This window comes from Hyphopichia burtonii (assembly GCF_001661395.1).
Source record: "Hyphopichia burtonii NRRL Y-1933 unplaced genomic scaffold HYPBUscaffold_6, whole genome shotgun sequence".
Classification (NCBI taxonomy): Eukaryota; Fungi; Ascomycota; class Pichiomycetes; order Serinales; family Debaryomycetaceae; genus Hyphopichia; species Hyphopichia burtonii.
The window spans coordinates 879723-891630 of NW_017963733.1; the positions used below are offsets into that span (position 1 = coordinate 879723).

At 35.4% G+C, this 11908-nt stretch overlaps 5 protein-coding genes across 5 annotated transcripts; 1 reads left to right on the top strand and 4 right to left on the bottom strand.

Moving 5' to 3' along the window:
- Window positions 1-921: 921 nt before the first annotated feature.
- Window positions 922-2927, bottom strand: HYPBUDRAFT_142608 (uncharacterized protein; the record flags this gene model as incomplete). Its single annotated transcript, XM_020219830.1, has 2 exons — window positions 922-2590; window positions 2654-2927. The coding sequence occupies 2 exons, from the start codon at window positions 2925-2927 to the stop codon at window positions 1038-1040; spliced, it is 1827 nt and encodes a 608-aa protein (XP_020075284.1). The 3' UTR covers window positions 922-1037.
- A 107-nt stretch (window positions 2928-3034) lies between these two features.
- On the bottom strand, window positions 3035-3981 carry HYPBUDRAFT_142613 (HAD-like protein). The gene is made up of 3 exons (XM_020219831.1): window positions 3939-3981; window positions 3858-3886; window positions 3035-3794 (listed from the first exon to the last, which is right to left on the bottom strand). Exons 1-3 carry the CDS (start codon window positions 3947-3949, stop codon window positions 3103-3105), a joined length of 732 nt encoding a protein of 243 aa, XP_020075285.1. The 5' UTR covers window positions 3950-3981; the 3' UTR covers window positions 3035-3102.
- A 191-nt stretch (window positions 3982-4172) lies between these two features.
- Window positions 4173-5388, bottom strand: PRS1 (ribose phosphate diphosphokinase subunit). Its single transcript, XM_020221664.1, has one exon. It carries the CDS (start codon window positions 5164-5166, stop codon window positions 4204-4206), a length of 963 nt encoding a protein of 320 aa, XP_020075286.1. The 5' UTR covers window positions 5167-5388; the 3' UTR covers window positions 4173-4203.
- A 193-nt stretch (window positions 5389-5581) lies between these two features.
- Window positions 5582-7096, bottom strand: HYPBUDRAFT_112637 (TATA-binding protein-associated factor TAF7; the record flags this gene model as incomplete). The annotated part of the gene is made up of 1 exon (XM_020218919.1): window positions 5582-7096. One exon carries the CDS (start codon window positions 7094-7096, stop codon window positions 5582-5584), a length of 1515 nt encoding a protein of 504 aa, XP_020075287.1.
- Window positions 7097-9374: 2278 nt separating this feature from the next.
- HYPBUDRAFT_153676 (putative acid anhydride hydrolase) lies at window positions 9375-11890 on the top strand. Its single transcript, XM_020221665.1, has one exon. The coding sequence runs from the start codon at window positions 9385-9387 to the stop codon at window positions 11758-11760; it is 2376 nt and encodes a 791-aa protein (XP_020075288.1). The 5' UTR covers window positions 9375-9384; the 3' UTR covers window positions 11761-11890.
- The last annotated feature ends 18 nt before the right edge of the window (window positions 11891-11908 follow it).

An 11908-nucleotide genomic window follows, 5' to 3' on the forward strand; every position in this document is an offset into this window, starting at 1 on the left:
TATAATCTAACATACTTCTTAGAGTGTTGCTCTTCTCTGTCATCTCTATTTGACATTGCCCACATCTAGTAAGGGAAGGAATCTTTCCAGCTTGCGTTTTTGTTTAATGAAATTCTTCTTTTTTATATCTTAAATTTCACCTTCTATTTCAAATCAAAAAGAAGATTTCGTTGCCCTTATAAATCCAATGAAAATGACAACGTTAGACAACTAAAGACGGACCTTACTTATCAAAGAAACAAAAACGAATAGCTTAAATGTAATTATGAAAAAACGACCAACTCAAGCAATAGCACCCTTTTTATTTAAGCAAAATTCAGTTAATGTCTTTCGTTACTTCTTTGTTGTTAACTTTTCTTTTTTTTTTATCTTCTATCGTTTCCTTTCCTGATAACCCGATCCTTTATTTGCTCCTATTCTCGTGATATTATATTTCATTTCTTTCAAAAAATTCCTTTCAAAAATTCCTTTATGCTTCGAAAAAAACGGTAGGAAATGATCTCTTCGGTATATTTTTGAGTCATTAAAAAAGCCAAATTTTAATTAAAAAAGAAAAAAAAACAACGTTATGTCAGCCATCCATAACCGTTGGCATTCCCTTAACTCAAGCATAAAATCTAAATTAGACTACTCTGGTGGTTTGTGGCTATCGATTTGCGTAGGTCAAAATTGGATGCGATTTTCCGAACGGGACTCAAAAAAAAAAAGTAAATTAAAATGCTGCAAGTTCGAGCAGCTCAACGTAAGCGTTTTCTCTCCTACTTCCTTAATTTTCTCAGTATCTCATTATTTGCAATCAAATAATCTGATGTTCATAGGGCAGATATCATTGTAGGAAATCACCTTTTACTAGGTACGACCACTTACCATCATGGAAACATCTGAACAAACCCGGTAAATATCGAACAAACAAACCAATGACTAAAAACAAACAAAAAAGTGAAAAAAAAATCAAAAAAACAAAAAAACGCCAGCTGTACAACGAATTAATTCTCGCTTATGCTTCAAAACGGATACGATGAATGTCAACGGGGTATCTATTTTCGCTTCTTTTTTGAGCTAGCTGAACTACGGTTGGGAGTATCCTTTATGACAACGGTACCATCTCTAACGTCTTGGGGCTCGTTTTTAAACTTTTCTTGACTTTCGAGGTAAAACATTAAATCATTAACCTGTTCGGTTAGATCTTTGTTGGTATTTTCCAACTTGTTCTTTTCCAAAGTTAACGTGTCAATCTTTTTAGAAAGTGCGTCATTGAGGATATTAGAACTATTAAGATCCTTAGCGAGTTGTTGAATCTTGTTATCTTTGTTTGATATTTTTGTTTTTAAATTTGGAATAGTTTTGGTTGTTAACTGCTCCATTTTTGAAGTTAATTCTTCAACTTTAATTTCCATATTTGTTAATGCTTGTTGATTTACTGTACTATCAGTTAAAGATGACCCTCTACGCGATTTTGGAGCACTTTTTTCATTTAATAATGATTCATAAAATTCCCTTTGACTTGCTAATTGACTTATTAATAATTGAGAATATTCAAATCCAACTTCATCAATTTTATCAAAATTTTCATTAAAATTTGCATCAATATTTTTCTTGTTATCAATACCATTTGAAGAACGGCTATTTTTCTCTGGCAATTCAACTATCTTCCCATCTGATTCATTAGCAACCAATCGATGTACATAATTATCCCCGGCATAATCCCACACCCGAGAAGTATTTAATTCCATAGCAAAACAATGACCACTATTAATAAAATGCTTTAAGGAATGTTGTTCAGGTGCGTATCTATCACAACCTACATTCCCACAAATTAAACATATCCATAAATTTGTGATATTAGAACAATCCATACAGTGTTCATTGGTTTCTATCACTGCTTCTGATCCTCCTCCACTGGCACTTGCATCTAGTGATGATGACGATGCACCTTCAAATTGTTGTTGTTGTTGTTGTTGTAATTGTTGTAAACGGGAATTGTTGTATTGCAGTAATCTACGAATAGACCTCCGAACTTTTTGATTAGACACATTGTTTGAATACCTACATATGGGACACGTATCGTCTGACCATTTAGATAAACATTGACAATGAAATGTATGTTGACATGCTATTGTTAATAATCCTGTAACTGCCGAATCCATTCTTTCTAAACATACAGGACATGTAGGTAATTCTATTAACGTCTCATCATTAGATGATGCAGAATCATTAAGCGAAGGTGATGTAAACGGGTCTGTTAATAAAAAAGGAATTAAACTTTTAGAAACTTCTGGAATAGTATCATTTTCTGTCAAACTTCTTGCTTCAAAATGAACAGATTTTACGAAAATAACATGACAAGATTCAGGTTCCATAGAATTAAACGGTTTCCCATTGAAATTAAGTTGAAACTCGGCTGTCTTTAAAATATCATTAAACTTTATCAATACTAAAAAACGATTTGGTTTTTCACTCTTCAATATTCTAATATGAGTAATGTACTTCATATAAGATTCTCCAATGAACCCTAATAAATCGGTTGCAGTAAAATATGTAGGAACTGCAATAATTGATACCATTGTATCATCTCCATCATTAGTCACTTCTTTTGTTTGCTTTGTTTGTTGTTTTGTTTGATTGAAGGGTGTGGATGACGATGATGATTCACTAATAGAAGAGGTCACAAAATCAGTCCCACTTTCCTCTTCCTCTTCTTCGAATTCTCGGAATAGTCTAATAACGCCTTCTCCTAAGAACTTGGCCCTTAATGGTTCAATTGATTCCGAGGACATCTCTGATGAGTTTGCTTTCGTGGAAATTTTAAATTCTGTTGGGTTATCAATTGACGTGATGTTTATCGGAGAGTCTCTATAGTCACAAGAGTCGGACTCTTTAGGGGTATTTAGTTCTATAATTATTCGATAGGAATCGGTACCTATCATTATCTGGTGAAAGGCAATGAAATCGCTTAACCAGAATCATTCAAGGTATCGATCATATCAGCTTTTATCGCACTTTAAAGATGAAAAAAAAAAAAAAAAAAAAAAAGATCGTACATCTATAGATTTGCTACTCTAAAACATATTTCTAAAAGTATGGTAGGATGTGAAGTCTAGATTAAAGGGAAAACTTTGTTTTGTCGAAGTGATGGAGGCTGCTGATGATTTCGCCTTTATCACCAATGATTTCATGTTCTTTCCCGGCCAAAATTTCCAATGCATTTGGGTCTGGGATCCAAATAACATAAGCATTGGCATTTTGGCCAGAAATTACTCCTGGAATACCGTCTTCAAAGATTAGACATTCTTCAATCTTTATTGAGTCCAAACCTTTAAGTTGACGCTCGGTGTTGAGACTATCTAAACAAGTAAACCAAATATGGGGATTTGGTTTACCTTTCCCTGGTGGGATTCTTTCATCATCACCGGTGACAATATGATCACCAAAAAGCTCGAATCCCTCCTTCAAGTGTTGAGTTTTTCTTTGGTAATTGATACTATTGGAACTGGTTCCCAATGCAATAGGAATTTCGTTTTCTTTCAAATATTTCAAAAGCTCTAAAGCACCCGGTAAAAACTTTGTACGGGCCCATTTATTCTCTTGGACTTTAATGGATTCGGCAATAAACTCTTGTGGAGTGATTGGTAAATCGTATTCTTGAATCATGATTTTGGTTGCTTCAGGACCCGGACGGCCTTGCAACTTGATTTTGACATCCCAAGTCATGGGACCTTTGCCATATTTGGCCAAAAGCTCCGATGAGGCTTCGGTGTAGATATCTTCGGTGTTTAAGATTGTACCATCCATGTCTTCATTATGGGGTAAAGGTTAATATCAAAGTATTGTCTTGTAGATTCATCGAGTTAACGTACCAAAAAGACATGCTCTAATGTTTGCTGGACTGAGTAAGTTAGTATTAGCTATTTATTACGAACGAGAACAGGACAACATACACGTTAGACATTATATATTCTATAAAATGAAATAGAAAAAGCCGTTGCCTTTGATATTTGAATTTTTCATTTTGTTCACATTTGTTTTTTTCTTTTGCTTCTCCGGAAAATTCATTGCGAGTCAGTAAATTACATTAGAAGCTTGTGATACTGTAGTTTTTGATGTATATAAAAGGAAGTTAGAAAAATAGTAAATAATGAAATAAATAGAAAATATTCAATAAAAGGTGGAGTGATAAATTGAAAGGGGGCTAATAGTAGTACATCATAAAGGAGCATTTTTGAATAAATATGATATACTTTCACCATTATGAAGTCTTCTTATAGCTTCAGCTAAGACTGCAGAAACATCGATGGTATCTAATTTAGGGCAAAGATTTAATTTTTCTTCAAAAGGAACGGTGTTAGTACAAACAACACGATTAAGCTTAGAGTTGTTAATATTTTTAAGAGCATTTCCAGATAAGATACCATGGGTTACAATTGCAATGACATCTTTGGCACCGTTATCCAAAAGGACTTCAGCAGCTTTAGCCAAGGTACCACAAGTGTCAGCCATATCATCGACAATAACACAGATTTTATCGGTGACGTCCCCAACCAAAACCATTCTAGAAACTTCATTTGCTCTAGCTCTTTCTTTATGGATCAAAGCAAAGTTCAAGTCTAGTCTGTCGGCCAAGCCAGCAGCTCTTTTAGCACCACCGGCATCTGGAGAAATGATGATGGCTTCTTTATAATTGATTTTTTCTTTAATATATCTAACAACACTTGGTTCAGCATATAAATTATCAACTGGAACATCAAAGAAACCTTGAATTTGAGAAGCATGTAAGTCCATGGTAATGACGTGATTACAACCTGAAGTAGTAAGCATATCAGCCATTAATTTGGCAGTGATTGGTGCTCTGGATTTATCTTTTCTATCTTGTCTTGCATAAGGAAAATTAGGTAAAATGACCGTGATTCTACGGGCACTTGCAGTCTTACAAGCATTAATCATAATAAGTAATTCAATAACACGATCATTAACAACCCCTGAACCAATTTGACATATAATGAATATATCTTCGTCTCTCACCGATTCCCCAATAGAAAATTGTACTTCTCCAGTAGAGTCTCTTTTCAATTCAGAAGGAGTCAACTTCAAGCCCAATCTCTTAGCGACCAACTCAGCTAAACCCCGGTGAACGTCACTAGCCAATAACTTAATCGAATTAGTAGACATGGTTTTTTGAAAAAAAAAAAATTAAAAATTAAAAAAATTAAAGTAAAAAGAAAAAAGCAAGTTAATCTAGCTTTTCTTTATATAGACCAGGTGAAAAGACAATACGCTGGAAGCAATACCTAGATGCTGCAGATATAAGATTCAATATAGATTAGTGTGGGTTGGTGATCCCATCCAAAAATGACTTAATTATCATCTACTAAATCAGAGTCCATCAGAAACACTCAGCGAACTCTCTCTTTATGAGAAGAGGAAAAAAAAAATTGACTCCATCACAACTGCACATAAGCACGACTACATACAATAAATGAAAATTTTGCAGTTTTGGCTTTCAGTTCGAGTCCTTCGGACGCTCCATGGAGGAATAAACATACAAAGGATAAAATATACTAATAAAGATATTTATTACTATGTATTAGAATAACCCGTCTAGGTCTTCCCCTTCGTCGTCGTCATCATCTTCATTATTATTATCCTCTTCTTGTTCTTCTCTTTGATTTGGATCAATTGCATGATTAGGGGCCAGTTTCTCTTGTAATTTTTGCTGTTCGTCTCGGATCTTGGCCAATTCTCTCTTCTTAATCTCAAGCTGGCCCCTGAGGGTACCCATGTTAGATTGGTACTTCATTTGGATCATTTTATTTGGATTGTTACCGTATTTTTCCTTTTGAGATTTTAAGACTTGTTCGAGATCCACTATATCTTCTTCTAATTTTTTGGCTTTGCTCTTTTCTTGTTTAACATTTTCGTCTTCGTCATCGTCATCGTCTTCTTCCTCTTCTTCTTCATCCTCTTCGTCGTCTTCTTCTTCTTGTTGTTCTGGTTGTTCTCCAGTCCCTTCAAAAAGTTCATTCATATCTTCATCTTCATCTTCATTTTCCTCTTCATTTTCATGTGCTTTAGTCGCATCTTCTTCGTCTGATTCATCATCTTCCAATGCTTCTAATTCTTGTTGTAAAGCATTCTCCAATAAATCAACGTCATTTTGAAGTTGCTGACCTTCTTCTTGTTGACCTTCTCCACCTTCTCTTTTAATAGTAGTAGCTTCATTGTTTGGTAATGGAGTGCTAACAGAAGATGATGCGGTGCTGGATGTTCCAGTACGATATCTATTCACTTTATTCAAATCAACTAATTCATAATGAGTTTCGTCAGATTTGTTGTCTCTTTTAATGAGCTCGGCTACTCTTGTATCAATGTCATCCATGACCCGATGACTAACTTTCCGAGGCCTGAATCTTCGATGAACTCCCTCATATGGATACGATAACCCATCCTTATGTATTATACGGGTTGGCTTGATCTCTTGATTAGGTGACATTTTATATAATGGATGAACATAGGTCTCGTCAGAAACTATTTCGAAATCTCTTTCAATGTTAAAATCCTCCGGATTAATAGGATGGAGTACTAGTAATATTTGACAAATATCAATTGTCTTGTATATATTTTTCTTATCAACGGTCTTGTAAAGCTCTGTAAGCGTTGGTAAATCAATCAATCTGGCGGAATATAACGTCTGGTTAACATGGACCACCGCTTTCTCCTTTGTAAGCCATTTAATAAAAATATTAGATAAATTCCCGGTATCAACAGCACTTTGAACTGCTTCAAGATTTATATCGTTAAGAAACCGTATCACGATCCCTTCCTCCACTAATGGATCATCTTCCAAATCTGGAGCTTCGGCATCGTATCCTTCCCCCGGTATCCTGGTTGGTTTGACTCGAATATTCGTCACTTTACCTAGCTTGGATGTTGATGACGATGATGACGATGCTGGTGCTGCCGTAGTCGACTTGGCTTTCTCTTGTGAGTGGGAGTGCTTCCCACCTAAACTGATTTTGAGTTTCTTGTGTCTTTCCTTTTCCACCAGTGGCTCCTTTTTGACTATTCCTCCTCCACTCTTACTGCTCTTTGGTGCTTTCATTGATAATTTTAATTTTGGTAACGAAGGACTAGATGCACCACTCGAGCTATTGTTATTGGGTGCTCCAGTAGATGGTGTTCTCGCACTGGAACTGCCACCTCCATTGCTCCCGTTATCGTTGGAAGACGGCACCTTGAGTTTCAACTTCAATGCCATCTCGGTCGTATAACCTTGTCTTTAGTCAGATTCTGGTCACTTGGTAGTATTTTCATAAATCTTTGCGAGAAACAAGACAAAAGTATTTAAGGTGTATGGGTTGAGAAGTCGATGAAAAAAAAATTGCAGAGCAGAGATAAGAAGAGTTATTTTGCTACTCTTTGCAAAACACGGGAATCTTTACAATTAGATAATTAGCCTTCTGAAAAGTTTGTCCAGCTATTAGAAATCTTTTCTTGCTAGAAGAGTGCTCAAAAATCGAAAAAAAAGTAATGGTTGGAACGTCAAAATCGAGAAGTGCCAGGACTAGTATGAGCAGAAGGTCTTCTTCTGTTGACCGACTCAGCCGTCGAGGGTCTATTTCTTCGGTTGACTCTTCTTATAATGATGAGAATAATCATGAGATGTATGCTGGTGCTGCCTCGGAGGTAATTCCTTCCTCGATCAGCTCTTTACATTACCCACATCATTTCAGTAGCTATCGTCGTGACAGTAACGTTTCCAGAGAAACTTCCCCATTGATAGTGCCTTCTACTTCTTATGAAAATAATGAAAATGAGTTATATTCGATCAAGTCCAATGCCACAGGAAGATCTGTAGATACTCAAGTTAATTTCAAATTTTTTTCACCTGATGAAATTGAAATGGCACCAGGTGGATCTACTTTGGAAAATCCTGAAGATCCCGTTGATTACAATACTGATTGGGATTACAGTCTTGATAAATATGATTCGGAAGAGTATGTTCAAAGTACACCTGGTAGTAATAAACTAAAGGGGATCTCACCAAAGCATGATATTGGGATAATTGAAGAAGAAAGTACTAGTCCAAGAACCGACGATAGAAGTCAAGAACACGATGACAGCGAGAGTGGATATGGTTCAATAAATACTAATCTTGACGATGTTTTCCGTCCTCGTCGTGGATCAAGTACTTCTTCCAAAAGTGATAACGAGTCAAGTCGGCAAAGCTTTTCCAGTAACGTTAAGGATGACGAAGATATACTGGAGTTTCCAGCTGTGCTGGAATATCAAAGGTATTATCTAGCAGAAGAAGACTTGGTTATTGGTATAGCTGGGTATAAAAATTCTTTTCGAAAGCTGTTCTTATATTATTGCTTGTGTATTTTCACTTTTGGACTTGGGTATTTAGTATTACGTTGGTTCCCTCGTTATCGTATAAATTTAATGGGGGCCAAGAGTAGTTTAGGAAAATGTGATTGGTGTGTTATTGAAAATGAATTTGGTGAATTATCTATTGTGCAAATCCGGAAACAAAGATATGGGGAACGTCTTTCGAATATCTTACCCATTACCGAAATTAGTGATGATGATATTAATGATGTTGATAACGAAAGCCAAATGGAAAATAGACTCAGTGACTTACTACATAACAAACAAACGAAGGAAAATAATCCTGTTATTCCGGTCATTAGATCATTTAACTATAGATATATCAAATTTTTTTATAACCCTGTGGAGGACATATTTCGTACCAACTCTACATGGTATGATTTAGATTGGTTGAATATCCGTCATTTGAAAAACGGGGTAACTCAATCGATGCAAGATCAAAGACGAGGAATATTTGGTGAAAACAATATTGAAATTGAAGAAAAATCAATTACTCAATTATTGATGGATGAAGTTTTACATCCATTTTACATTTTCCAAATTTTTTCAATTTTTCTTTGGTTAGCAGATGACTACTATTATTATGCTCTGTGTATCTTTATCATTTCATTAATTTCCATTATTAATACTTTAGTTGAAACAAAATCGACGATCAAAAGGTTACAAGAAATTTCCAAATTTAAATGTGATATTAGAGCCTGGCGTAATGAATTTTGGACTCAAATTGATTCTAATGAGTTGGTTCCAGGAGATGTATTTGAAATCGATCCCCTGCTTAGTGTTATCCCCAGTGACTGTCTTTTAATTAATGGGGAGTGTATTATCAATGAGTCTATGTTAACTGGTGAAAGTGTACCTGTTACTAAAGTTCAAGCTAACCAAGAGACTGTCAAATATTTGAAAGAAAATTTTACAAATCCCGTACTTGCTAAATCTTTTTTGTATAATGGTACTAAGATTCTCAAGTGTAAAAGTAATACTGATGAGCCAGTTTTAGCAATGGTTCTAAAAATTGGGTTTAATACAACCAAGGGTTCATTAATTAGGTCCATGTTATTCCCCAAACCTACTGGATTTAAATTTTATGAAGATTCATTTAAATATATTGGATTCATGACATTTATTGCATTTATTGGTTTTATATATTCTACTTATAATTTTATTCAATTGGGGATTGATAAATCCATTATGGTTTTGAGAGCATTAGATATAATCACCATTGTTGTTCCACCAGCATTACCAGCAACTTTGACTATAGGAACTACGTTTGCCATCAACCGATTGAAAAACTTCCATTCAATTTTCTGTATAGCACCAACCAGAGTTAATATTGGGGGTAAGCTTGATGTGATTTGCTTTGATAAAACAGGGACCCTTACCGAAGATGGATTAGATGTGTTAGGAGTTCATGTTACTAAGAATGCACATGGGAGAAAACAAATAATCTTTGAAGAATTGAAAAATGAAGTATCAGAATTAAGACATCGAGGAGATGAATCGTTTAGTAAATTAATGAATTTTGGATTTGGACTGACTCATGGGAATGAGAAAACTTTTAATAGTAGTGAAGAATTGGTTATTGGGATGGCGGTGTGTCATTCGCTTCGATTAATTGATGATGAGTTATTGGGAGATCCGCTTGACGTGAAGATGTTTGAGTATCTGAATTGGAAGCTTGAAGATCATGATGGGATGAAAGTTTATCCTGGAGATAGTGTATTAAACGAAGCAATCAGGATTATCAAAGAGTATGAATTTATTTCATCATTAAGAAGAATGTCAGTCATGGTTGAAAAAGCTGACGGAACCAAGAACATTTTCACCAAGGGAGCACCGGAGGTTATGATTGATATCTGTCGACCGGAAACGATCCCACTTGATTACGAAGAAGTGTTACATGAGTATACCAAACGAGGTTACAGGGTTATTGCATTAGGGTCCAAAGAACTTGAAGAAGACGACGGAAGTCGAGACCAGATGGAAAAAGAATTACAATTCAATGGGTTTATAATATTTGAAAATAAGTTAAAGGAATCCACCAAACCAACCCTTGAAGAATTAAACCAGGCCCAGATCCGAACAATCATGTGTACTGGGGATAATGTACTTACTGCGATTAGTGTTGGGATTGAAAGCGGGATAATCAGTAAGGATATTGATATATATGTACCAAGATACGATCCCGAGGATAATGATACCAATTTAGTTTGGGAAGGGTACCAGGATAATCAGCTCAAGTTGGATTCATATACGTTGAAGCCATATTTTGATAATATTCGAGAGGAAGTGAAGGAGTATCGGATTGCAATCACTGGGGATATTTTCAAGTATATTTTAATTGATTTAATTCAACAGGATGGCCGCTTTGAATCATTAAAGGAAAAAATCCTTATGAAATGTGATATTTTCGCCAGAATGTCACCGGATGAAAAACACGAATTGGTGGAACAATTACAGAAAATCGATTACACGGTGGGATTTGTGGGAGACGGAGCTAATGATTGTGGAGCATTAAAGGCTGCTGACGTCGGGGTATCGCTTAGTGAAGCCGAAGCGTCGGTGGCCGCACCATTCACCAGTCGAATTTTTGAAATCAAATGCATTCTTGATATCATCAAAGAAGGAAGATCGAGTTTGGTAACGAGTTTCTCGTGTTTCAAATACATGTCGTTATACCTGGCGATTCAATTCATCACGGTTAGTATATTATACAAGAGAGGAACCAATTTAGGAGATTTTCAATTTTTGTACATTGATTTATTTTTAATTTTACCGTTGGCAATCTTCATGTCCTGGCTGAAGCCCTTTGATAAAATCATTATCAAAAGACCCAGTGCTAATTTGGTGAGTGCTAAAATACTTATCCCGTTGGTATTACAGATTATTGTTATTTTAGTTTTCCAAATCATTATTTGGAAATTAGTGCAATTCCAGCAATGGTACATCAAACCAATTCCAGCGGGGGACGATGATGTCAAATCCAGCGATAACACCGTGTTGTTTCTCTATACTAATTTCCAATACATTTTAATCGCCATTGTGCTTAGTCGGGGTCCTCCATACAGACAACCGATTTATGAGAACTGGCCTTTTTTGCTCAACTTAATCATCACCACCCTAATCTCCAGTTTATTATTCAAAATCGACGAGAACCTGTGGTTGGGGGATTTTATGCAATTAACCAACATGAGTAGTACAATGTACTCTACGATTATTGTGTTATCCCTCATCAACTTGGTGGTTATGATCAAGGGAGAAGAATCCTGGTTCACGCAAATTGCTGCGTACTACAAATCGCTACTCCATAGACGGAGACAAAGCAAAAAGCGATTCAAAAACCTACTCATTGACTTTGAAAAACTAGAAGTTGTATAGCAGACAAACAGTTACCAATATACACAGTTAATATACAACAGTTACCAATATACACAGTTAATATACAACAGTTAATATACAACAGTTAATATACAACAGTTAATATACAACAGTTAATATACAACAGTTAATATACAACAGTTAATAT